The sequence below is a fragment of the Schistocerca gregaria genome, chromosome 3 (assembly GCF_023897955.1).
Source record: "Schistocerca gregaria isolate iqSchGreg1 chromosome 3, iqSchGreg1.2, whole genome shotgun sequence".
NCBI classification, from domain to species: Eukaryota; Metazoa; Arthropoda; class Insecta; order Orthoptera; family Acrididae; genus Schistocerca; species Schistocerca gregaria.
This window is the reverse complement of record NC_064922.1, coordinates 287,739,610-287,766,819: the sequence shown is the minus strand read 5'-3', so window position 1 is coordinate 287,766,819 and position 27,210 is coordinate 287,739,610. Positions and strand designations below refer to the sequence as shown.

The 27,210-nt window shown below is 43.4% G+C and overlaps 1 protein-coding gene across 1 annotated transcript in view; it reads left to right on the top strand.

Moving 5' to 3' along the window:
- The window catches only part of LOC126355345 (uncharacterized), a 708,215-nt gene that overhangs the window by 190,454 nt on the left and 490,551 nt on the right, over positions 1-27,210 (top strand). Inside the window, exons 4-5 of the mRNA XM_050005639.1 lie at positions 8,388-8,630; positions 23,878-24,152. Coding sequence (XP_049861596.1) covers positions 8,388-8,630; positions 23,878-24,152 — 518 coding nt within the window. The remainder of the gene's footprint in view (positions 1-8,387; positions 8,631-23,877; positions 24,153-27,210) is intronic.

Below are 27,210 nucleotides of genomic sequence, written 5' to 3'. Positions count from 1 at the left end.
GGATATCATTGTCATCGCTGTAGTTATTGACCACATTCCTCAAGAAATGTGGTGTCACACAATACACACCTTTGTCTTTAATAATGTTAATACACTCAGTTTGAATCAAATCGACTTCAGGTATACGAACATTTCAATCGTGAATTATGTCCTCATACACGATCTTATGCCTAATGGTGATCGTTGATCCACTGTTTGATAGGTGACAGTTATTTGGCGTGTAAATCCCAGCTGAAAATTTCACTCCGTGGAACTGAAGATGGTGTGCAATCTCAAAGCTGTAGCTCGTCACGGTTCAAAGTTAATGTTGAAGAGAGTAGTTTGGAAGAACAAATAATGACGTTTTCACAAAACTTTATCTAGAGATGAGAGGACAGATGTAATATGAAGAGAAAGGTCACTACTTTGAAATTTTATGCTCTTCGTAGCTACGAGTGGACTTCAAAAAGTAAGCTATATAGGTCGTCGCACACTAAGATTATGGCGCAACAGGAGTGGTGTTAGTAAGTGCATCAAAGTGTAGGAGTGAAAATGCCACCAAAACTGGAAACGTAGTACTGCAAAGTTGGAAAAACGGGACAGTACATTTCTTCTTGTCGAAACGTCTCAATTTTACACAGATTGTGCTTGAAATAATAAACTTTTCCTTATTGTTGTAAAGATAATGAATTACTGACTATAACATCCTCTTAGCAGTCTAGTGTGGTACCCGCCATCCACACGGTTGCATCTACGACAGACGCTCTCTGCTTCTTAATTTTCATCTGTCATGAAAGGAGAGAAAAAAAGAATGTCTCTGTGGTAATTAGATTCATGAAGTGTATTATCGTTAAAGTGGATGTATATGTGAGGGGAACCAGTAGTACAGGACATTGGCATCTCGTTCACCTATGAAAAGGATCCATTGCAGAACATTGTGCCTAGCTACGCTCACTTGATGGCTTAATTTGGATGCCCTCACTGCAAAGCACAAAACAAGTTCAGCATACGGTAGTACGTGGCTTTAATACTAGCAGTCGCTAAAGACGCCGCAGAGGTTCCGAGAGCTAAAACATCGATAGCCTCTAAAAATAAATACAATGTTAAGTTGCATACAAGATATAAATGTCAATACATGTATACCATGCTTCTAAGATGCTACCAAGTATTCTAACATGCTCATAAGTGATTCAAAACAAGTAATTTATGCAGACGGTAGCTCAATATGTTCCATGAAAGCCCTTATGACATCAAAGATCATAGCTTGTGCTGCTTGCTTTACGAATAACAACTCCGTATGAGAGACGCAAGCTCTTTCTTTTGCGTCTGCCAAGACTCAAAAACTGGACTAACACGGTAATTTTATCTCGCTTCCTCGCCAGAACACAGAAACAAACAGTTGCTCTGTAAGAGAAGTTACTCTGGTGGTTATCAGCGGTGTATTCCTAAAAACGCCGCAGTTCTGACGTCAGCACTGACGTCTACCTCGTTGAGTGCGTTTTATTTCTTCTTTCCAAGTCAAGAAAAAAGACAAAATAAAAAGGAATGTTAAGGGAGAGCGCAACAAGCCACAATATTTTTAGGCAGCTCTATTTTGCTGTCATGGCCGCTTTAGGGCTATTATGCTGATATTTCTGATGGTTACAGTGTTCTAAAATACTGTCAGTATTGTCAGAAGCATTTCGTTTGCTTTTGTAACACGTTGTAGTGAACTATGTTTCTCCTTGTTTTTGTTGTTACGCATTTCTGAGATAAGTCTCAAAGAGCTTAAATGTAAACAGCAAGTACATATTATACAATCAACTCTATCCAATACTTTTAATCTATCTTCTACTGCCTCCATCGTAAAAAGGGAAAATACGTCGATTATATTAGATTAGATTAGTAATTGTTCCATAGATCATGAACACACACTTCGTAATGATGTGGAACGTGTCAGGTTAATAAAAGGTGTTTATCCAAGTGATATTACATTACACAAAATATTAGATGACAACTTAATGTTTTCAATTTTTCTACTGGGTGGGGAGGGGGGGGGGGGTGGGAAATTACCCACTTACTATATCCAAAAAGTCATCTAATGAGTAGAAGGAGTTGTCATTCAGAAATTCTATTAATTTTCTTTTAAATGCTATATTGCTATCTGTCAGACTTTCGATGCTATTAGGTAAGTGACAAAGACTTTTGTCGCAGCATAATCTACCCACTTCTGAGCCAAAGTTAGATTTAACCTTGAGTATTGAAGATCATCCTTTCTGCTAATGTTGTAGCAATGTACACTGCTATTACTTTTGAATTCGTTCGGATCGTTAATAACAAATTTTATTATGAGGCTACAGTGAAGATCCCTAGCTCTTTAAATAAGTATCTGCAGGATGATCTTGGATGAGCTCCAGTAATTATTCTGATTACACACTTTTGTGCAATGAACACTCTTTTACTCAATGATGAGTTACCCCAGAATAAGATGCCATACGAAAGCAGAGAATTAAAATAGGCGTGGTAAGCTAATTTACTGAGATGTATATCGCCAAAATTTGCAATGACCCTAAAAGCATAAGTAGCTGAACTCAAACGTTTCAGCAGATCTTCAGTGTGTTTTTTCCAGTTCAGCTCCTCATCAATGCATACACCTAGAAATTTTGAATATTGTACCTTAGCTACCGATTTCTGATCGAAGTCTATATTTATTAATGGTCTCATTCCATTTACTGTGTGGAACTGTATATACTGTGTTATGTCAAAGTTTAATGAGAGCCCATCTGCAGAGAACCACTTAATGATTTTCTGAAAAACATCATTTACAATTTCATCAGTTAATTCTTGTCTGTCTGGTGTGACAGCTATACTTGTATCATCGGCAAAAAGTACCAGCTTTGCGTCTTCGTGAATATTCAATGGTAAGTCACTGATATATATTAAGAACAGCAGATTACCCAAGACCATGTCTTCACTTCAGCCAGTCCTCATCAGCTTTATATTATCAACATATATTTGTGAGTTCTTAGTATGACGTTAACGGGGACCAAGTTCAAGAGCCAGTAGTTAAATACTTTGCCGTACCCTCATACGGCAAGAGATGTGAACACACAATGCACCCAGGAACATTGTTAAACACGATAGTTTTGATGGTATTGCTGTTATGGTGTGGGAAGGCATAACATTGCCTGGACACACTGCCGTCCATATCTTTAGACAAAGCAGACTCTCTGGTGAGCTTTATTGCAAATCTGTACTCCTTCGACATGCACATCTTTTTGGGTGTGCATCTGGTCCTCATTTCATTTCTGTGGATGACAATGCACGAGCCGTCGAACAGCACAGGAGAAGTTAAACGAGAGGATATTCGGCGAATGACGGATTTGGCAGCTTCTCCAACTTAAATCCCATCGAGCTCTTCTGTGATGTGCGTTAGGGGAAGATGGGTTGCAGCACGTCCACGTGACCAGCGACAATCCATCAGTTGTTAACCTTCAGTCTGGAACTGCACGACCGCAACGGTCGCAGGTTCGAATCCTGCCTCAGGCATGGATGTGTGTGATGTCCTTAGGTTAGTTAGGTTTAAGTAGTTCTATGTTCTAGGGGACTGATGACTTCAGATGTTAAGTTCCATGGTGCTCAGAGCCATTTGAACCATTTAGTTGTCAACTGCACTGGTGATGGAAAGGAATACCCTGCAATAAGAACTCCATACTAATCTTGTGGTCAGCATGGGAGCACATTGCAGACCACACCTTACCATCCGTATCCATCACACGCTCCCTGTAAGATCCAGAAGACCATCATGAATCACGGTGACTTCAATGTAATAATTGTATTTTTTTTCTTTATTGTGATTTCATTCCCCTGCCCCATATCAGCAAGTGAGGGCTGTCAGCGGCACAATACGCCGCTCTTCAGCCGAGTGACATGGCAGCTAATACAAGAAGAAAATGTTAAACATAAGGCGATAGAAAAGGGGGACATAAAACAGAGCAAGGGGAGATAAGGGAGGTAAAAATACACTGACATGGAGACGTTCATGGAAGGACAATTGAAAAAGTCGACATAAAGTTAAAAAACATAGTAGGCGATTCGTAGAACATAAAAAAGACACTGAAGTGACACGAACAGGTTAAAAGTTGGCCACAGTATTAAAAACACTCCAGAACAAAACACTTTAAACCCACTTGGAGCAAACACGATGTAGAATAAAACTGCCAGAAGGGACCTGCCGAGGGAGAGGCCTGAGAGGATGGGAAAGGAGGGGAGAGCAAGGTGCAACAGGGGAGGGGGTTTTTGTCTTTGAACAAAATTGTCATCTATGTTCAGTTCATTTCGTATTTCCCGCACTATACTGTTGTACTTCTTTTCTTTTTTTAAATGGTCCAAGCTTTATTACCCAGAAAGTAATGCACCGCATTTTTTTTTTCTCAGACGATAACGATCCAACGAATGTGAAACGTTACATACGTATTATTTGACGTGTCCTGAGTGAGGGCGCCTAGTTACCGTCACTTCCGAGAGATAGCGTAGCTGCAGGACAGTTCCAGAATGGCGTCTTTAGGTGATGTCGGTTACAAGCAATGTGCCGTCATTGAATTTCTCACTGCAGAGAAAGAAACTTTGGGGAATATTCACAACCTCTTACGCAAAGTCTATGGAGCATCTGCTGTCGACAGGAGTAGAGTTAGTCGCTGGGTACAGAGGGTGAAGTCAATAGAAGGCGATTCGGTGGAGCTCCACGATTTACACCATTCGGGGAGACCATCCACGGCTGTCACACTTGACAGCGCCTTCCTAGCCACCTCGGGCTTCCGTTTCTTTGGGTCATTAAAGGATGCCATTCTTGGAAAACATTTTGAGGACGATGAGGAAATGATTCGCATAGTGAAGCAGTGGCTGTGCCATCAGGACAAGGATTGGTACCAACAAGGCTTACACGCCCTTGTTTCACGCTAGATGAAGGCCATAGAACGTCGAAAAATAGGGTGTGTAGATGAAACACCATTATTTCGTGTCTGTAATTCTCATTATGTTTAATAAAGAATTGTTGAAGAAAAAAATGCGGTGTATTACTTTCTGGGCAACCCCCTTTTGACCGCGAATTCACCAGAAATGGGTCGGACCTATTCTCTTAATATATTTGCTTTTAATAATTTTGTATGGGTAACTGTGCTCGTCTTTTAATGTGTCACAATTGGCTTCTATGATAGTTATAAATATTTAAAACTGTGCTACTTGTATGTTACCTAATGTGTTTTTATCAGATTATGTTTTTGAGTAAATCATGACTACATCTAAACTCGCAGTACCGACATCTAGGGAGGATGTAGGCAAACAGATTTCTGGTAACTTCCGTACTTCAGTAGCCAGTTGCAATAATGCCTGTTTGGACGATGTGGCCTATTCTACACCTTATTTTTCATCTATGTGACAATGCTGTGCTGATTATATTTATATGTTTTTACTATGCAATTATGGCCTTATCACCTAAGGACATGGTGTAGAGAAGGTACATTTTACCGTATTTGTACATTTCCCTGGTTTTATGACAGTATATTGTGATACATAATGCTGTATTGTGTTGAAGGACACACTGCGCAATAGGTGTATATATTTATATATCTACATCTGAGGATGGTCATTATGGACTGAATCCTGTCATCGTCAGAATAATTGATATTGTGATCAAAGACTGAAATAAGAAACATTTCTCATATATTACTTGGCAGTGAGACATCGAGCGAATGTTACTTTCGTGCTTAAGTTTTGCACACCATTGGGGTTTGTCAAGTGATCTTACACTGAGAGACAAGCGTCAGGAGATACTTCCTAATATCGCTGTGTATCTCCTTTTGCCTGGTTTTTTGCAGAAACTCGACTTGGCATGTACTCAACAAGTCGTTGGAAGTCACGTGCAGGAATATTGAGCCATACTGCCTCTATAGCCGTCTATAATTGCAAAAATATTGTCGGTGCAGGATTTTTTGCACAAACTAACTTCTCGATTACGTTTAAGAGGATACACGTCGGGCGATGCTTGAGGCCAAGTCACTGGCCCGAATTGTCAACAACGTTCTTTAAACCAGTTGCCCAGTAACATGGCGCATTGTCATCCATAAACAACCCATCGTTGTTTGGGAACATGAAGTCCATAAATGGCTGGAAATGGTCTCAGAGTAGCCGAACATAACCCATTTTCAGTCAATGATCAGTTCACTAGAACAGAGGATCAGTCCATTTCATGTAAACAAAGCCCACACCAGTATGTAATCAGCACCAGCTTGCACTGTGCCTTGTTAACAACTTGGGTCCACGGCGTCGTCCGGTCTCCATCACACTCGAACCCTACCATCAGCTAACTGAAACCGGGACTCATCTGACGATGGATTGGTTTTCCAATAGTCTAAGCTCCAATCGAAATGGTCATGAGCCCTAGAGAAGAAATGCAGGTAATGTCGTGTTGTTAGCAAAGGCATTTGCGTCGCTGGTCTGCTGCCACAGCCCAATAACGCCAAACTTCGCCACACTGACCTAACGGAGACGTTCGTCATACGCCCCACATTGATTCCTGCGGTTATTTCACGCAATGTTGGTTGTCTGTTAGTACTAACAATTCTACGCAAACGCCGCTGCTCTTGGTAGTTAAGTGAAATCCGTCGGCCGCTGAGTTGACCATGCTGAGAGGTAATGCATGAAATCCGGTATTATCAACACATTCTTGACACTGTGGATCACGAAATTTTGAATTCCGTAATGATTTCCGAAATGGAACGTCCCATGCGTCTAGCTTCAACTGCAAATCTGTGTTCAGAGCCTGTTACACTACTGGCCATTAAAATTGCTACACCAAGAAGAAATGCAGATGATAAACGAGTATTAATTGGACAAATATATTATACTAAAGTGACATGTGATTACATTTTCACGCAATTTGGGTGCATAGATCCTGAGAAATCAGTACCCAGAACAACCACCTCTGGCCTTCATACGCCTGGGCATTGAGTCAAACGGAGCTTGGATGGCGTGTACAGGTACAACTGCCCTTGCAGCTTCAACAGGATACCACAGTTCATCAAGAGTAGTGACTGGCGTACTGTGACCAGCCAGTTCCTCGGCCACCATTGGCCAGACGTTTTCAATTGATAAGAGAATGTGCTGGCCAGGGCAGCAGTCGAAAGGCCTGTACAGGACCTGCAACATGCGGTCGTGGAATTCCTGCTGAAATGTAGGGCTTCGCAGAGATCGAATGAAGGGTAGAGCCACGGGTTGTAACCCATCTGAAATGTAACGTCCACTGTTCAATGTGCCGTAATTGCGAACAAGACGTGACCGAGACATCTAACCAATGGCACGCCATACCATCACGGCAGGTGATACACCAGTATGGCGATGACGAATACACGATTCCAATGTCCGTTCACCGCGATGTCGCCAATCAGTGATGCGACCATCATGATGCTGTAAACAGAACCTGGATTCATCCGAAAAAATGACTTTTGCCATTGGTGCACCAAGGTTCGTCGTTGAGTACACCATCGCAGGCGCTCCTGTCTGTGATGCAGTGTCAAGGGTAACCGCAGCCATGGTCTCCGAGCTGATAGTCCATGCTGCTGCAAACGTCGTCGAACTGTTCGTGCAGATGGTTGTTGCCTTGCAAACGTCCCCATCTGTTAACTCAGGGATCGAGACGTGGCTGCACGATCCGTTACAGCCATGCGGATAAGATGCCAGTCATCTCGACTGCTGGTGACACGAGGCCGTTGGGATCTAGCACGGCGTTCCGTATTACCCTCCTGAACCCACCGATTCTATATTCTGCTAACAGTTATTGGATCTCGACTATCGCGAGCAGCAATATCGCGATACGATAAACCGCAATCGCGATACGCTGCAATCCGACGTTTATCAAAGTCGGGAACGTGATGGTACGCATTTCTCCTCCTTACACGAGGCATCAGAACAACGTTTCACCAGGCAATGCCGGTCAACTGCTGTTTGTGTATGAGAAATAGGTTGGAAACTTTCCTCATGTCAGGACGTTGTAGGTGTCACCACCGGCGCCAAACTTGTGTGAATGCTGTGAAAAGCTAATCATTTGCATATCACAGCATCTTCTTTCTGTCGGTTGAATTTTGCGTCTGTAGCTGGTCACCTTCGTGGTGTAGCAATTTTAATGGCCAGTAGTGTAACTCCTGTCGTGTGACCATAATCGTAAATCTTCTGATATGAAGAACCTGAGCACGAATGACACCTCCGGCATTGAACTGTCCTTTTATACCTGGTGGACACGGTGCTACCGCCATCTGTGTATGCTCATATCCATGACTTGTGTCACATAAGGGGAGCTGTCAGGATGTGTATCGAAGCCAGTGCGGCAGAGCAGATAGTGGTGCAGCCCATCCTGCATGGTGACCTGTTTGCAGGAGTCGGAGCCCTGGCAGGAGGGGTCGCACCACGGCCGCTGCGACCCCGGCGTGCTGGTGATGCTGAGCGCGCCTCGAGACACGGCCGACGACGACGACGACGATGACGAGGCCGGCGCCGACGAGGCGAGTGGGGGCGGCAGTGGCGAGCAGAGGGTTCTGCACTGGGGGCTGTGTGCCGAGCCGGGGGCGGCGCCCGTTCGCGTCGTCCTCACCGCCCCCGCCAACGCCGCCACGCTCAGGGTGAGCCGACCAAGCAAGTACTCTGCACCCTAGCCGTGACTTAGGGAATGTGGCACGATTCTCTGTTAAGTAACCGAAGCATTTTAACCCGCTTTTACTAAGTTTATTGTTACTGTACGATCTAGCTTTCACGAAATAAGCCCTTATTCTAGTGCAAGACGTTTGTTTCTGGACAGTGTTCGCCCTGAGCAGAACACTGTTTTTACCTGTTCTTTTTATTTCCCAGAGACGTTTCGCAGAAGATTCAGCGTCATCAGTGGACTTTTTCTCTTTCTCCAAAACAGGAAAAAAGCTCTTTACTACTTTTACACTTACAAATTTTAGTTATTAAGTCAGTATTTACAAATTTGAAACACAAAGTTTTATACCGGATGACTATAATTTGTTGTTGTTGTGGTCTTCAGTCCTGAGACTGGTTTTATGAAGCTCTCCATGCTACTCTATCCTGTGCAAGCTGTTTCATCTCCCAGTACGTACTGCAACCTACATCCTTCTAAATCTGCTTAGTGTATTCATATCTTGGTCTCCCTCTTCGATTTTTACCCTCCACGCTGTTATCCAATACTAAACTGGTGATCCGTTGATGCCTCAGAACATGTCCTACCAACCGATCCCTTCTTCTAGTCAACTTGTGCCACAAACTCCTCTTCTCCCCGATTCTATTCAGTACCTCCCCATTAGTTATGTGATCTACCCATCTAATCTTCAGCATTCTTCTGTAGCACCACATTTCGAAAGCTTCTATTCTCTTCTTGTCTGAACTATTTATCGTCCATGTTTCACTTCCATACATGGCTAAACTCCATACAAATACTTTCAGAAACGACTTCCTGACACTTAAATTCATACTCGAGGTTAACAAATTTCTCTTCTTCAGAAACGCTTTCCTTGCCATTGCCAGTCTACATTTTATATTCTCTCTACTTCGACTATCATCAGTTATTTTGCTCCCCAAATAGCAAAACTCCTTTACTACTTTAAGTGTCTCAATTCCTAATCTAATTCCCTCAGCATCACCCGACTACATTCCATTATCCTCGTCTTGCTTTTGTTGATGTTCATCTTATATCCTCATTGTCCATTGTGTTCAGCTACTCTTCCAAGTCCATTGCTGTCTCTGACAGAATTACAATGTCATCGGCGAACCTTAAAGTTTTTATTTCTTCTCCATGAATTTTAATACCTACTCCGAATTTTTCTTTTGTTTCCTTTACTGCCTGCTCAATATACAGATTGAATAACATCGGGGAGAGGCAAAAACCCTGTCTCAATCCCTTTCCAACCACTGCTTCCCTTTCATGCCCATCGAATCTTATAACTGCCACCTAATTTCCGTACAAATTGTAAATAGTCTTTCGCTCTGTGTATTTTACCCTTGCCACCTTTAGAATTTGAAAGAGAGTATTCCAGTCAACATTGTCAAAAGCTTTCTCTAAGTCTACAAATGCTAGAAACATAGGTTTGCCTTTTCTTAATCTTCTTTTCTTAATTAAACTTTCCATATTTAACACTTTATAACACAGAAACTAACTACTTGCGAGTACAAAAGTTGCTAGCATTAATACGCAGAGTATGGCGTGCATGATTTCCATCCATCACAGCACCACCGTCCAGATTCAACTATGGCAACCAGACTCCGTGATCAGTCATCGTGATTCATTGCCTCTCACACCTGACCAGTCGCAGGACTCTTATTGGCGTGTCAACATGAGCTTGGACAAAAGGTGCAGGGCATTTCTGGTGAAGCTCTATTGTCAAAACAACAGTAATGGTGCAGCTTCACTTCGACAGTATCGCCGTCTGAAAGGAGCATGAGGATGAAATTCGAATCAACTGGAGAACTGAGTGTCATTCCGGGAAGAGGTCGACGACCGTTTGCACCACAGATGGTTGATTAAATCGCTGTTGATGTGGCAGACAACGCATTCCCGATCGTCAGGCAGTGCGCTTGCCGTGTCACGGCAGTTAAACATCTCGTGGTCGACTGTACGGAAGGCGCTTCGAACCATTCTCAACAGGTATCCGTAGAGGGTCCATACAGCAGCTTGCACCACAGGACGCACAACGAGATGTTGACTTCGCTCTCAACATTCTCCTAAGGATTGAAGTTGACGAGGGCTGGCCCTGGACCATACTACGGACATAAAAAGCTCACTTTTCTCTGACGGGTGAGGTGAACACACAGAATTTCCAAGTGTGGTGATCTTCACCTCCAGTCACTGTGCATGAAATTCCTCTGTATGGTGAACGTGTCACCATATGATGTGGCTTCACCGTTACGTTCATCATTAGCGTATTGTTTTCTGAGCAGCTCCAGAGACGTGCAGTGCGACTGGCCAGCGTTACTGCAATATACTTCGTCAGCATGTCATACGCGCCCTACAGGAGAGAGACGCATTAAACTCAACAGATTTCATGCAAAATGAGTCTCACAGCATATTGCTCGTGAAGTTCACCTGCTTCCCCGAAATACATTTCAAAACGGTCGAATTATCAGCCGATCGTTTCCAAAAGCTTGGCTGGCGCGATCACTTGATCTCACTCCCCGTGATTTCTGGTTGAGGGTCTACCTGATGGACAGGGTTTACGAGGGAAACATTCATACATGTGCTGACATGAAGCGCAGCAACCAAGAGCGGTAGCCAGGATACCTACGGAGATGCCTCGTTTTGGAGTGCAGAATGCATTCAGACTCTTCTGGACACTGATGAGCGCCAAACTGAACCCCTTTTGCAGCAGTAATGGGGCCGGTATGTAATGGTGTGGTATACCGTAGCAGCACATTCAAAGTGTTTGAATTGAATTGATGGTGCATGTCGTTGACATTACTGCTAGCAAGTCTAGTACTCGTCCGGTATTTAATTTCCGTGTTATAACGTGTTTAATTATAGCGTCACGATATATATGCTGCGTTTTTTCTGAATTTTTATGTTTGTTATTGTAGTTGTTTACTTTCACAATTTGCCATCTGCAACCACATAGAACCTAATGTAGAACAGTTATTTACTTCGAAATTTTACGACTGGGAATGTCATGTTTATGCCTAACACTAACTAATTCTATGTGGAAGATTGTGTGTGTGTGTGTGTGTGTGTGTGTGTGTGTGTGTGTGTGTGTGTGTGTGTGTGTGTCTGTAGTTTAATGGATTTTACTTCATTTCTATCTTTTTTGTGTTTATATTTTTCATTTTTAAATGTTGTTGTTGTTGTTGTCTTCAGTCCTGAGACTGGTTTGATGCAGCTCTCCATGCTACTCTATCCTGTGCAAGCTTCTTCATCTCCCAGTACCTACTGCAACCTACATCCTTCTAAATCTGCTTAGTGTATTCATCTCTTGGTCTCCCTCTACGATTTTTACCTTCCACGCTGCCCTCCAATGCTAAATTTGTGATCCCTTGATGCCTCAAAACATGTCCTACCAACCGATCCCTCCTTCTAGTCAAGTTGTGCCACAAACTTCTCTTCTCCCCAATCCTATTCAATACCTCCTCATTAGTTACGTGATCTATCCACATTATCTTCAGCATTCTTCTGTAGCATCACATTTCGAAAGCTTCTATTCTCTTCTTGTCCAAACTAGTTATCGTCCATGTTTCACTTCCATACATGCCTACACTCCATACAAATACTTTCAGAAAAGAGTGCCTCACATTTAAATCTATATTCGATGTTAACAAATTTCTCTTCTTCAGAAACGCTTTCCTTGTCTACATTTTATATCCTCTCTACTTCGACCATCATCAGTTATTTTACTTCCTAAATAGCAAAACTCTTTTACTACTTTAAGTGTCTCATTTCCTAATCTAATTCCCTCAGCATCACCCGATTTAATTTGACTGCATTCCATTATCCTCATTTTGCTTTTGTTGATGTTCATCTTATATCCTCCTTTCAAGACACTGTCCATTCCGTTCAACTGCTCTTCCAAGTCCTTTGCCGTCTCTGACAGAATTACAATGTCATCGGCGAACCTCAAAGTTTTTACTTCTTCTGCATGAATTTTAATACCTACCCCAATTTTTTTCTTTTCTTTCCTTTACTGCTTGCCCAATATACAGATTGAATAACATAGGGGAGAGGCTACAACCCTGTCTCACTCCTTTCCCAACCACTGCTTCCCTTTCATGCCCCTCGACTCTTACGACTGCCATCTGGTTTCTGTACAAATTGTAAATAGTCTTTCGGTCTGTGTATTTTACCCCTGCCACCTTTAGAATTTGAAAGAGAGTATTCCAGTCAACATTGTCAAAAGCTTTCTCTAAGTCTACAATTACTAGAAACGTAGGTTTGCCTTTCCTTAATATTTCCTCTAAGATAAGTCGTAAGGTCAGTATTGCCTCACGTGTTCCAACATTTCTACGGAATCCAAACTGATCCTCCCCGAGGTCCGCATCTACCAGTTTTTCCATTCGTCTGTAAAGAATTCGCGTTAGTATTTTGCAGCTGTGACTTATTAAACTGATAGTTCGGTAATTTTCACATCTGTCAACACCTGCTTTCTTTGGGATTGGAATTATTATATTCTTCTTGAAGTCTGAGGGCATTTCGCCTGTCTCATACATCTTGCTCACCAGCTGGTAGAGTTTTGTCATGACTGGCTCTCCCAAGGACGTCAGTAGTTCTAATGGAACGTTGTCTACTCCGGGGGCCTTGTTTCGACTCAGGTCTTTCAGTGCTCTGTCAAACTCTTCACGCAGTATCGTATCTCCCATTTCGTCTTCATCTACATCCTCTTTCATTTCCATAATATTGTCCTCAAGTACGTCGCCCTTGTATAAACCTTCTATATACTCCTTCCACCTTTCTGCCTTCCCTTCTTTGCTTAGAACTGGGTTGCCATCTGAGCTCTTGATATTCATACACGTGGTTCTTTTCTCTCCAAAGGTCTCTTTAATTTTCCTTAGGCAGTATCTATCTTACTCCTAGTGAGATAAACCTCTAAATCCTTACATTTGTCCTCTAGCCATCCCTGCTTAGCCATTTTACACTTCCTGTCGATCTCATTTTTGAGACGTTTGTATTCCTTTTTGCCTGCTTCATTTACTGCATTTTTATATTTTCTCCTTTCATCAATTAAATTCAATATTTCTTCTGTTACCCAAGGATTTCTAGCAGCCCTCGTCTTTTTACCTGCTTTGTCCTCTGCTGCCTTCACTATTTCATCCCTCAGAGCTACCCATTCTTCTTCTACTGTGTTTGTTTCCCCCATTTCTGTCAATTCTTCCCTTATACTCTCCTTGAAACTCTGTACAACCTCTGGTTCTTTCAGCTTATCCAGATCCCATGTCCTTAAATTCCCACCTTTTTGCAGTTTCTTCAGTTTTAACCTACAGGTCATAACCAATAGATTGTGGTCAGAGTCCACATCTGCCCCTGGAAGTGTCCTAAAATTTAAAACCTGATTCCTAAATCTCTGTCTTACCATTATATAATCTATCTGATACCTTTTAGTATCTCCAGGATTCTTCCATGTATACAACCTTCTTTTATGATTCTTGAACCAAGTGTTAGCTATGATTAAGTTATGCTCTGTGCAAAATTCTACCAGACGGCTTCCTCTTTCATTTCTTAGCCCCAATCCATAATCACCTACTATGTTTCCTTCTCTCCCTTTTCCTACTGACGAATTCCAGTCACCCACGACTTTTAAATTTTCTTCTCCCATTTTTAAATAAAAATGCGAAAAATGTAGTAAATAAATAAACAAAACCCACACCCATTCACCTACACACACACACACACACACACACACTCAGACAAACAATTGCACACAGAATTAGTTAATTTTAAGCAATACAGTACATTTCCAGTCGTAAAATTTTGAAGTAGGTAACTGTTCTGCATTAAGTTTTGTGTGACTGCAAATAACGAACTGAGAAAGAATCAACTGCAATAACAAACCTCAAAATTCAGGAAAACGACAGCATTTGGTAACAAAAAATATATATAAATCTTTGTTTGTCCGATTTACAAATACTGTCTCAAAGAACAAGTATTAAAGAGCATATTTTCTGTTCTATAGAAAGATAATATGTCCTCTGATGTTGCTGAAACTTCAGAAAAACATGTCTGGGAAATAAAAAGAAAAGATAAAAATTGTGTTTTCCTCAAGACGGACTCTCTCCAAAAACAAAACCATAAGATGATTATTTCTACACAAGACTGAATCCAAACGGGGCAAAGCAAAGATAAACTCGTCAACTTGTTAAACTATCACTTAAGCTACGAAAGTTGCTGACAGTTCTCACAGAGCTGCATATGTATTTTACAAAATGCAAGCACACATTGAATAACTGATTGTGCCAGGTCGTATGAAATTAATACAGTGCTTGACAATTGCTAAGGAACAGACACATAGCAGGATAGCCTCCCTACATAAAGGTCGATATCGGATTCTCAGTATGGAATATGTCCTCCTCGGACACTAATGAACATTTTGCACTTGTCATTCATTCTGTTCTGTTATTATGATCTGTTCTGTCATTCTGTTATTCATTCTGTCATTCATTCATTCATTCATTCTGCTATAAAACTGTTGAGGAGTTCGTAGTGAATTTTGTCCTATTTCTCTCTCCGTTTTTAGTTCTTACATAGTTCAGGCCGAGGGTGTTCACTGAGAAATGCGTGTGCCAAGAGCATCCCAGGCATGCTGTATAGTGTTTACGTTCCGCCAGTACGCAGCTCATTCCATACGTTCAATACCTTCACTTTCCCGTGTGTCCGACACCTCAGATTTCCTGCGTGAGTGGGCATTGCCATCCATCAACAGAAATTCCAGAGCTACCCCAGCCCTGTGCTGTAATAATAGCTCGCACAAAGATATGCAGCGCTGTTCAGTCTCTGTGCACAATACCTGCCCACATCATAACACATAGGTTATACCGATGACATTCACGAACATGTGGTGTGTAACATGTTCGCCTCTTTCCCCAGACCTACTGGTGGCCAGAATCACTTGCAACAATGAAGCGGGGTTCGTCAGAGAGCATCACTCTGCACCAGTGTTGCTAACTCCAATCAACATGTACCCTACACCAACGAACTCTTTCTCGACGATGGCGTGCTTCTGGGGAGGATGCATTTAACAGGCTTCCGACCATACAAACCAGCCCGTTGTAACTGCCGCAAAATAATTCAGGCACAGACACGTGTACTGGTGACGGTGGCAAGGTCTGCAGCAATCTGCCTTCGAGTGAGACGTCTGTTCTTTTGTATCGATCTTCTTGCTATGTAGTGTCCGTCTATGACCACCGGCATGCTTTCGCATAGCAATTCCACGTTCAGCGCCCTTTTGGACACACCCATTACTGTGTCCACAGCTGAGACACTTTAACCGGCTGCTCGTCCTTGATCGCAAGCAATCAAATGGTGGATTGCAGACATGTAGCCGTACTATACGAAACGACACGATAATCGGTTCCTCAACAATCGTTGTCAAACACAGCACTGCATTAGTTGTCGAATGCATAGAGAGTGTTCGTGCAGCTCTTTTAGGAGCGGCTGAGGCTGTGGGTGAATGTGTTGAAAGAAATTGTCCTGACAACTTTTCTTGAGATGAGACCATTTATTGGCAGAAAAACCAACAGTTGTGAATTCAAATGGGCAACATGAGACAGGCCTGGGGAGGCGAGGGTGAGCCAAGACGTAGTGGTGGGCGTAACACAGTTGGCAGCAAACTTAGGCGAAGTTATAGAGAAGTGGTGGCTGCTGTTCAGACAAGTCCGAATGGCGTGGTGGCTACAGAAACAAAGAGCTCGGCGCCGCAGCACCGGGAGGAGATGATGATCACAGCCACAGGGCGCGCGGCACAGAGAGAGTGTTTTCCGCCGACGGGCGGCAAGGTACCTCCAGCACAGTCACGTGATTTCCTCCGCCCTGATTAGCCAGGAGCCGAGCATTGTATGTTATTGTTATTTGTTAGATTATCTGCATTGTTTTTAATTTTGCTTTATTCTGTCTGTATTTTTCTTTCAATGGGATCATGTAGGTTCTGTACTGTGTTGCTGGTGTGTCCATTGTTTTGTGCTATGTTCACGATCATGATCATGTTAGAACAAATTTCAGTCAGAAAATAGAAAGTCCACTTATCATCTTAACAGAATGTTCCGTCGGTTCTTGGTAGAACAACATTATAATAAATGAAAAGCACCAGTTTGCTTTTGTTCTACAATGTTACTTTTATTGCTAACCGGTTTTCGGCTTACAAGGCCATCTTCAGACATTTACTGAGTATTATCACCAAAGAAGTTAATTGTTAGCAGACAACATTGGAAGAGAAGTAACACATCTAGACTGAAGTAGAAACATACAGTAAGTAACATCTTTGCAATGAAATAGTAAAAACGCAACAGTACAAAAATAACAATGGAGTTGACAGGAAAACTTTTAGTACAAAATAGGAATAGCATGCCTACATAACAGTTTCTATTAATAAACAAAACTAATAAAATAAAATTAGTACTAGACAAGGCAGCATCAAGAGGTATGAAACATGGAGAGTGATACACAACCAATTTTTTAATTTGTTGTCAATGTAAATACAGAATACATAAGAACTTAAGCAATATCAATAAGATAAACAGAAATTAATAAATGCAGGAAAATGGAGTTATTTGAGGGAACCTACAGTTTGAGAGTGTGGTGGTACTGCATTTTAACATTAACATTATAATCAAAGCAGTGGCTGTGTACCAGTTTTCATTAAATAAATGAGCAAAGTAAAATATGAGCAGTATTTGATGAGACAACTATAAGGGGAGTTCAACATGGACAGTAATACAAGTACAAGTTGAAAGGAAACCCTTAACTACTGAAACTACAGCCTATGTGGAATACAAAGACAACTGCAACAAATGAAACAATACTCTGTAAATGTCTGAAAATGGCCTTGTAAGCCGAAAACCGGTTAGCAATAAAAGTAATATTGTAGAACAAAAGCAAACTGGTGCTTTTCATTTATTATTAAAGTCTACTTATATTTATAGCTGAAGTTAAGGTAATTGATAAATTCATCTCGGTTTATATGCCGAGTTGAGGCATCGTCTTGAAGCTACATTTAGGAGTGTTCAGTTTCTGCACCTATAGGCGAAGTATGAGGTTCCTGTGGGATGTGGTCTTTCACAATTACTAGGCGGCAGAATTTTCTGCCGAAGGAATATTGTGTGAGCCAGTGACTTGTGCCGTAAAAGTGCGTTCGGCGTGCTGTGGTGGCGGTAGCGGTGGTGATAATGATTGTGCCTGTAAATCGGCTGCTTGCGCCGTTCTCACACCGAAGTATTATTTCTTGCCGTACTTAGTTATAATCGCTGTAACGTTCGACACGATGGTTGTTTACAGGCATGTTCAAAATGTTCAAATATGTGTCAAATCTTATGGGACTTACCTGCTAAGGTCATCAGTTCCTAAGCTTACACACTACTTAACCTAAATTATCCTAATGACAAACACACACACACTCATGCCCGAGGGAGGACTCGAATCTCCGCCGGAATCAGCCGCATAGTCCATGACTGCAGCGCCTTAAACCGCTCGGCTACTGACATGTTCACCGTGTCTTTGAGTACCCGGTCCAGTAGATATAAAATGTTCCATCCCACAAGACACCGACATTTCGCCTGGAGATTTCGGTGCTTCAAGCTCACGCCGTCACTTGGCGGATACCTGTAACGACTTCATCAGTGAAATTAGTCCAGAAAGCCTACATTTTCATGTAATAAACGTAATGTAGTTGAGAAACGAATAGAAATGCTATACTCAAGCAGGTACCAGCCGAGAGGCAATGTTATCTCCCTCTACATCTACATCTACATCTACATCTACATGGATACTCTGCAAACCACTTTTAAGTGCCTGTCAGAGTGTTCATCGAACTACCTTCACAATTCTCTGTTATTCCAATCTCGTATAGCGCGCGTAAAGAATGAACACCTATATCTTTCCGTACGAGCTTTGATTTACCTTATTTTATCGTGGTGATAGTTCCTCCCTATGTAGATCGGTGTCAATAAAGAAAGTTGGTGATAAGAATTTTGTGAGAAGATTCCGTCGCAACGAAAAACGCCTTTATTTTAACGATTTCCAGCCCAAATCCTGTATCATTTCTGTGACACTCTCTCCCATATTTCGCAATAATACAAAACTTGCTGCCTTTCTTTGAACTTTTTCGAGGCACTCCTTCAATCCTATGTCGTAAGGATCTCACACAGCGCAGCAGTATTCTAAAAGAGGACGGACAAGCGTAGTGCAGGCAGTCTCCTTAATAGGTCTGTTACATCTTCTAAGTGTCCTGCCAGTAAAACGCAGTCTTTGGTTAGCCTTCCCCACAGCATTTTCTGTGTGTTCCTTCCAATTCAAGTTGTTTGTAATTCTAATACCTAGGTATCTAGTTGAATTTACGGCTTTTAGATTAGACTGAATTATCGTGTAACCGAAGTTTAATGAGTTCCTTTTAGCATTCATGTGGATGACCTCACACTTTACGTTATTTAGGGTCAACTGCCACTTTTCGCACCATTCCGATATCTCTTCTAAAACATTTTGCAATTTGTTTTGATCTTCTGATGGCTTTATACGTCTATAAACGACGGCGTCATCTGCAAACAACGGAAGACGGCTGCTCAGATTGTCTCCCAAATCGTTTATATAGCTAAAGAACAGGAAAGCGCCTATAACACTACTTTGGGGAACGCCAGAAATCACTTCTGTTTTATTCGACGACTTTCGGTCAATTACTACGAACTGTGACCTTTCTGACAGGAAATTACAAATCCAGTCACATAGCTGAGACGATATTCCATAAGCACGCAATTTCACTACGAGCCGCTCGTGTGGTACAGTGTCAAAATTATATCTTTATCGCCTTGTATTGCAGCATCTCACACTGTGGTACGCCATCCTCATTTTGATTTCCTGGAGTAGAAGCGAGTAAATGATGGCGCTGTTTTGGAATTGTGACACGGGGGCATTGAATGTACAGGTGCCAGTAGCGCAAAAGAGAGCCGTGTTCACGTGCGTGGGTGTCCTCGGAGACTCAACAGGTGGCGCCCGGTGGCTTTGTTTCGCTGCGGCTGCAGCTCCGCTACAGGCCTGTCTCACCCGCGCGAACACTTCGCGGCACCCACTTCGATACTTACGTACCGAGGACGTGCACATCAGTGTGAAACTAAAAACGATCACCCAGCAGCAGTGGTCCCAAATGGATGAATTTTTACTCACGTATCGTACAGACTGTTTGTAACCATAATGACTGTGCTGTCTCTGAACAAGTTATCTACAGAAAATACACATCGTTATCTTCCATATCTTACTGCTGCTGCACTGCAGTGCATATAGGGTCAGGTATGTGGAGTATTTGATCTTAAATGTCATTATTGTCTCAGTACATGTTTTGTACAATATAGCAACATACACAGTGATTTTCATTAACGTTTAAAAACCCCGAAGCGATGTAGTTGATGCTGAGACAAGTAATTTAATGTGAGACACGTGGCGCCGCAGAAGTCGAGATGTGAGCCAAAAGTTGATGACAAATGTTGAACTTGCGGCGTCGCCAAGCGACTTACCTCGTCACACGTGCACCGGTTGGGCTCGTCAAGCCTACCATCGGCGGTAGGGACAGTGTTACACATCACTCCACTAGGTTTCCATTTTCTCGAACACCTTTTGTGTGTTATGCGGTAAACGTAAAAGTTACCAAATCATTATGAACCGTGTAGTTACTTTAAAATCTTTTCTTAAAGAATTTAAATGGCTCTGAGCACTATGCGATTTAACTTCTGAGGTCATCAGTCGCCTAACTAACCTAAGGACATCACACACATCCATGACGGAGGCAGGATTCGAACCTGCGACCGTAGCGGTCACTCGGTTCCAGACTGCAGCGCCTAGAATCGCACAGCCTCTCCGGCCGGCTTAAAGAATTTACATTTTTTACTAGCGATTCATCAAGAACATTAATACATTTAATCGCACTATGTGAGCGTGGAAGTAGTTGCCAGTGGGTAACTGATGAAACCAAATTTCTTTCAGCAAATGGAAATTTTATTCCCAAAAACCCTTTCCTTTTCTAAAAGAACACATTTAAAAATTATTATCAGAAAGCAGCCTCTAAATAACAAACAAGTTACCATTCATTCAGAGGCAAGTTTTTTTTTTTCTTCTTTTCCGTCTGAGCTCTCGGCCTGAGAACATTACCACATTGCCGCTCCCTTTTAAAAAAGAATACACTGGCGCAAATCTGCAACACACAAGATTACTTTAAACTAAAAACTTTAACAACTCACACAAGCACATAAACTATGCACCCCGTAGGAGGGATGGAAATGGTACAAAACACTCACATTAAAAATTATTTGCCACCGAAAGTGCAACTTGTTTTTAAAAGAACTCTTACGCTGGAAGGGTAGCAACTTTATGTACTAAAATGACCATTTGAACAAAAACCCATGAAATGCAGTCTTACATAAAATGTACAAACATCCTCTACGTTACACATATACTGCCGCTCAAGATGATAGGCGAGATAAAAACATATTTCAGGAATTCGGCCTTTTCACCTTAAGCAATAAATTCGTTAACACCGAATCCGACAAACATGACAGTGGCAGCTGTTAACGTATGACAGACACTAACTGCCTAACAAATGCGAACGAGAGACAGACGAGAGACTGACCAGGAATTTAACAAGTAAATCAACATATTGCGAATCACTGAACTTCTAATAAACTGCGATGTCTGGCGAAGACCTGGCGCAGCACCCCCAAAACGCTTTTACGAACCGTCCGCTGCCAGCCGCTTCAACGGTCGCAGGAAGGCGCGCCGATCTCCCGTCTCACGGCGTCGCAGCTCGCGCCGGCCAGACCGGTGTCGTGGGTTGACTCCTGCTGCTCTCCCCTCGCTATACGGGGGACTGATAATGGCGACCTCACATGCGCCGACGCTCAAGGCGGACATGTCATCTTGTGTCCCAGTGCGCGACCGACCAACCGATCGATCCAACCGCCAATGACAGTTGCCTGAACAAACTCGAGCAGACCGGCGGCCTAACACATACTAGCACTACGCACGACAGACAGACACTGACTGCCCCACGCTGACCCGACTGACCAACTGACCAGACTCGCGAGCTCATAGCGCCCCTTAAATGCACGTGAACAGGCAACCTTTCCCCTTTCCCACCAGAGGGAGACAGCAAACCAGAAATTGCCACAGTGACGACACCGCCAGAAACGGAGGGCGACTGCTTCACACTACGAGCTGTGGCGCGCTCTTCAAAAGAGCAGTTTTTACCACAGCTCACATTATCGTCTCTGTATCCAGCAGAGGTGTTATTATTTTATGTTTGTTACGTTTGTTCATCCTTTCTTTGTTCACGGATTTAACTTAGTAAAGAAAACGTAGGTCATTTACTGGTAGCGACGCAATTTGAAGTTTATACTCATTAACCTGTGATGCAATATGCTAGGTTTTTGTTGTACTGTAATTTGCAATAAACAGGAAATGATCACGAGACCGGTAAATAAAATAGTAAATATTACGTTCATGTAGACACATAACTATCTAAAGCAATGTGAAAATATACTGCGAACATGTGACGTGTTCAACACAAAATGTAAAATGCAAATGATGCATGCGATGTGTTGAACCAAGTGTTGGTCAAAAAACGCCGGAAACGGCCCAGTGGGACATGGAGACTAATGAACACATCACGAGGACCACACACATCAGCGCTGGAAATCACCGCTGAAGATGCATCACAAATAAAAGAAACGAAAACCGCACGGCAATTAAAAAAACTGTCTTCAATTAGTTGCATAGAAGGGACATACTTCCACGAACTTAGAAAATGCAACATGTGTAGTACAGAGACTGATTACAGTGCGCGTGTCCGCTCTCTTCTGGAGTTTTGTTGTGCGGTTTGTGATTCTTATCAGATAGAACTAACGGAGGACACCATCGAAAAAGTCCCAAAAAGGATAGCTCGATTTATATTATAACGAACTACGGGAGAGAGTGCCACGCATATGGTACGCAATCGTTAAAACAAAGGCGCTCTTCGTTGGGCAGGATCTTCTCATGACATTTCAATCAGCAATTTTGTCGTCAGAGTGTGAAAATATTTTTAGGCGCCCACATGCACTCCGTCGTCCGGCCACGAGTGGCCTACCGGGACCATCCGACCGCCGTGTCATCCTCAGAGGAGGATGCGGATAGGAGGGGCGTGGGGTCAGCACACCGCACTCCCGGTCGTTATGATGGTATTCTTGACCGAAGCCGCTACGATTCGGTCGAGTAGCTCCTCAACTGGCATCACGAGGCTGAGTGCCTCCCGAAAAATGACACACAGCGCATGGTGGCTGGATGGGTACCCATCCAAGTGCCGGCCACGCCCAACAGCGCTTAGCTTCGGTGATCTCGGGGGAACCGGTGTGTCTATTGCCGCAAGGCCGTTGCCGCCCACATACATAGGGAGAAAGGATCATCAGAGAAATCAGAGCTTGCACGGAAATATTTACGTGTTCATTTTTCCTTCGCTGTTAGAGAGTGCAACGGGAGTGAAATGGCTTGAAGGTGACACAATGAAGCCTCTACGAGGAACTTAATTTCGAACGTCAGAGTAATCGTGTACTTGTAGATATAGATGTTCATCTGCTGTAAACAACACGTAATCTTGTAAAATGTATTCACAGCATTTAGTGACCTCTTAAGCACTATAAAAGGACCACACCCTTCCACGAAAAGCACTCCGAAAAACAACACTAGCTCCTCTGTACTTCACTCTTGACACCGGACTTGATGACAGATAATGATCTCCAGGAATCTGCCAAACCCAAGCCCTGCCATCTGATTGTCGTAGGCTGCAGTCCGGAACCGCGCGACTGTTACGGTCGCAGGTTCGAATCCTGCCTCGGGCGTGGATGTGTGTGATGTCCTTAGGTTAGTTACGTTTAAGTGGTTCTAAGTCTAGGGGACTGATGACCTCAGGTGTTAAGTCCAATAGTGCTCAGAGCCATTTGAACCATTTGATTGTTGTAGGGTATAGGGTGATTCATCAATCCAAATCACGCGTTTCCAGTTGTAGCCGCACGCTGCGGCCGAGAGGTACTTTTGGTCACGCAGTGTACAGTTCTGTGAAATCGCATGCCTTTTTTGTGTGATCTTGCACCTTGTGGTACTGTGCCCTCGCCCTAGTTACACATGCCTGCGAGGCCGGAGGCAGTGGTGAGTGTGGTGATGGAGCGCTGTGGCAGGTGTTGGCGTCGTCGGCGGGTCTGGAGGCAGCGGTGCCGCTGCGGCTGCGCTACGCCGCGGTGGCGGACGCCGCGCTGGAGGCGGGCTGCGGCTACGGCTGGACGGCGCTGTCGGAGGGCCGGTGCGCCGCCGCCGTGGCCGCCGCCGACGCAGACGAACGCCTCAGCTGGCCGCGCGCGCAGCAGCGCTGCAGAGACCTGCGCGGGCACCTGGTCAGCGTCGCCTCCGCCGCCGCGCAGCTGCGCCTCGACCGCCTGCTGCGCGCCACGCACAGGTGCGTAGCTGCGGCCGGCTGCTGCCTCACGCTGTGCCGGAGTACCTTCACTTCGTCTTCTCGCCTCCCCTGTACTTAGCATTGGGCTATCAGCCTTTGAACCAGAGAGATGTAAAGAAAAACATTGTGCCGACATACGTTCTTAAAAACGAAGTTTGCATTTACCTTTTCGATGCTGTATACAGGGTGTTACAAAAAGGTACGGCCAAGCTTTCAGGAAACGTTCCTCACACACGAAGAAAGAAAATATGTTATCTGGACATGTGTCCAGAAACGCTTACTTTCCATGTTCGATCTCATTTTAGTTTCGTCAATGTGTTCTTCCACCTACGCTCAATGCAACACGTAATCATGATTTCATACAGGATACTCTACCTGTGCGGCTAGAACATGTGCCTTTACAAGTACGACACAACAAGTGGTTCATGCACGATGGAGCTCCTGCACATTTCAGTCGAAGTCAGTACTCTTCTCAACAACAGATTCGGTGACAGATGGATTGGTAGAGGCGGACCAATTCCGTGGCCTCCACGCTCTCCTGACCTCAAAGCTCTTGACCTTCATTTATTGGGGCATTTGAAATCTCTTGTCTACGCAACCCCGGTACCAAATATAGAAACTCTTCGTGCTCGTGTTGTGGACGGCTGTTATACAATACGCCATTCTTCAGGGCTGCATCAGAGCATCAGGGATTCCATGCGACGGAGGGTGGATGCATGTATCCTCGCTAACGCAGGACATTTTGAACATTTCCTGTAACAAAGTGTTTGAAGTCACGCTGGCGCGTTCTGTTGCTGTGTGTTTCCATTCCGTGATTAATGTGATTTGAAGAGAAGTAATAAAATGAGCTCTACATCTACATCTACATGACTACTCTGCAATTCACATTTAAGTGCTTGGCAGAGGGTTCATCGAACCACAATCATACTATCTCTCTACTATTCCACTCCCGAACAGCGAGCGGGAAAAACGAACACCTAAACCTTTCTGTTCGAGCTCTGATTTCTCTTATTTTATTTTGATGATCATTCCTACCTATGTAGGTTGGGCTCAACAAAATATTTTCGCATTCGGAAGAGAAAGTTGGTGACTGAAATTTCGTAAAAAGGTCTCGCCGCGACGAAAAACGTCTATGCTGTAATGACTTCCATCCCAACTCGTGTATCATATCTGCCACACTCTCTCCCCTATAACGCGATAATACAAAACGAGCTGCCCTTCTTTGCACCCTCTCGATGTCCTCCGTCAATCCCACCTGGTAAGGATCCCACACCGCGCAGCAATATTCTAACAGAGGACGAACGAGTGTAGTGTAAGCTGTCTCTTTAGTGGACTTGTTGCATCTTCTAAGTGTCCTGCCAATGAAACGCAACCTTTGGCTCGCCTTCCCGACAATATTATCTATGTGGTCCTTCCAACTGAAGTTGTTTGTAATTTTAACACCCAGGTACTTAGTTGAATTGACAGCCTTGAGAATTGTACTATTTATCGAGTAATCGAATTCCAACGGATTTCTTTTGGAACTCATGTGGATCATCTCACACTTTTCGTTATTTAGCGTCAACTGCCACCTGACACACCATACAGCAATCTTTTCTAAATCGCTTTGCAGCTGATACTGGTCTTCGGATGACCTTACTAGACGGTAAATTACAGCATCATCTGCGAACAACCTAAGAGAACTGCTCAGATTGTCACCCAGGTCATTTATATAGATCAGGAACAGTAGAGGTCCCAGGACGCTTCCCTGGGGAACACCTGATATCACTTCAGTTTTACTCGATGATTTGCCGTCTATTACTACGAACTGCGACCTTCCTGACAGGAAATCACGAATCCAGTCGCACAACTGAGACGATACCCCATAGCTCCGCAGCTTGATTAGAAGTCGCTTGTGAGGAACGGTGTCAAAAGCTTTCCGGAAATCTAGAAATACGGAATCAACTTGAGATCCCCTGTCGATAGCGGCCATTACTTCATGCGAATAAAGAGCTAGCTGCGTTGCACAAGAGCGATGTTTTCTGAAGCCATGCTGATTACGTGTCAATAGATCGTTCCCTTCGAGGTGATTCATAATGTTTGAATACAGTATATGCTCCAAAACCCTACTGCAAACCGACGTCAATGATATAGGTCTGTAGTTAAATGGATTACTCCTACTACCCTTCTTGAACACTGGTGCGACCTGCGCAATTTTCCAATCTGTAGGTACAGATCTATCGGTGAGCGAGCGGTTGTATATGAGTGCTAAGTAGGGGGCTATAGTATCAGCGTAATCTGAAAGGAACCTAATCGGTATACAGTCTGGACCTGAAGACTTGCCCGTATCAAGCGATTTGAGTTGCTTCGCAACCCCTAAGGTATCTACTTCTAAGAAACTCATGCTAGCAGATGTTCGTGTTTCAAATTCTGGAATATTCCATTCGTCTTCCCTGGTGAAGGAATTTCGGAAAACTGCGTTCAATAACTCCGCTTTAGCGGCGCAGTCGTCGATAACAGTACCATCGGCACTGCGCAGCGAAGGTATTGACTGCGTCTTGCCGCTTGTGTACTTTACATACGACCAGAATTTCTTCGGATTTTCTACCAAATTTCGAGACAATGTTTCGTTGTGGAACCTATTAAAGGCATCTCGCATCGAAGTACGTGCCAAATTTCGCGCGTCTGTAAATTTTAGCCCATCTTCAGGATTTCGCGTTCTTCTGAACTTCGCATGCTTTTTCCGTTGCCTCTGCAACAGCGTTCGGACCTTTTTTGTGTACCACGGGGGATCCGTTCCATCTCTTACCAATTTATGAGGTATGAATACCTCAATTGCTGTTGCTACTATATCTTTGAATTTGAGCCACATCTCGTCTACATTCGCATAGTCAGTTCGGAAGGAATGGAAATTGTCTTTTAGGAAGGCTTCTAGTGGTACTTTATCCGCTTTTTTAAATAAAATTATTTTGCGTTTGTTTCTGATGGATTTGGAAGAAATGGTATTGAGCCTAGCTACAATGACCTTGTGATCACTAATCCCTGTATCAGTCATGATGCTCTCTATCAGCTCTGGATT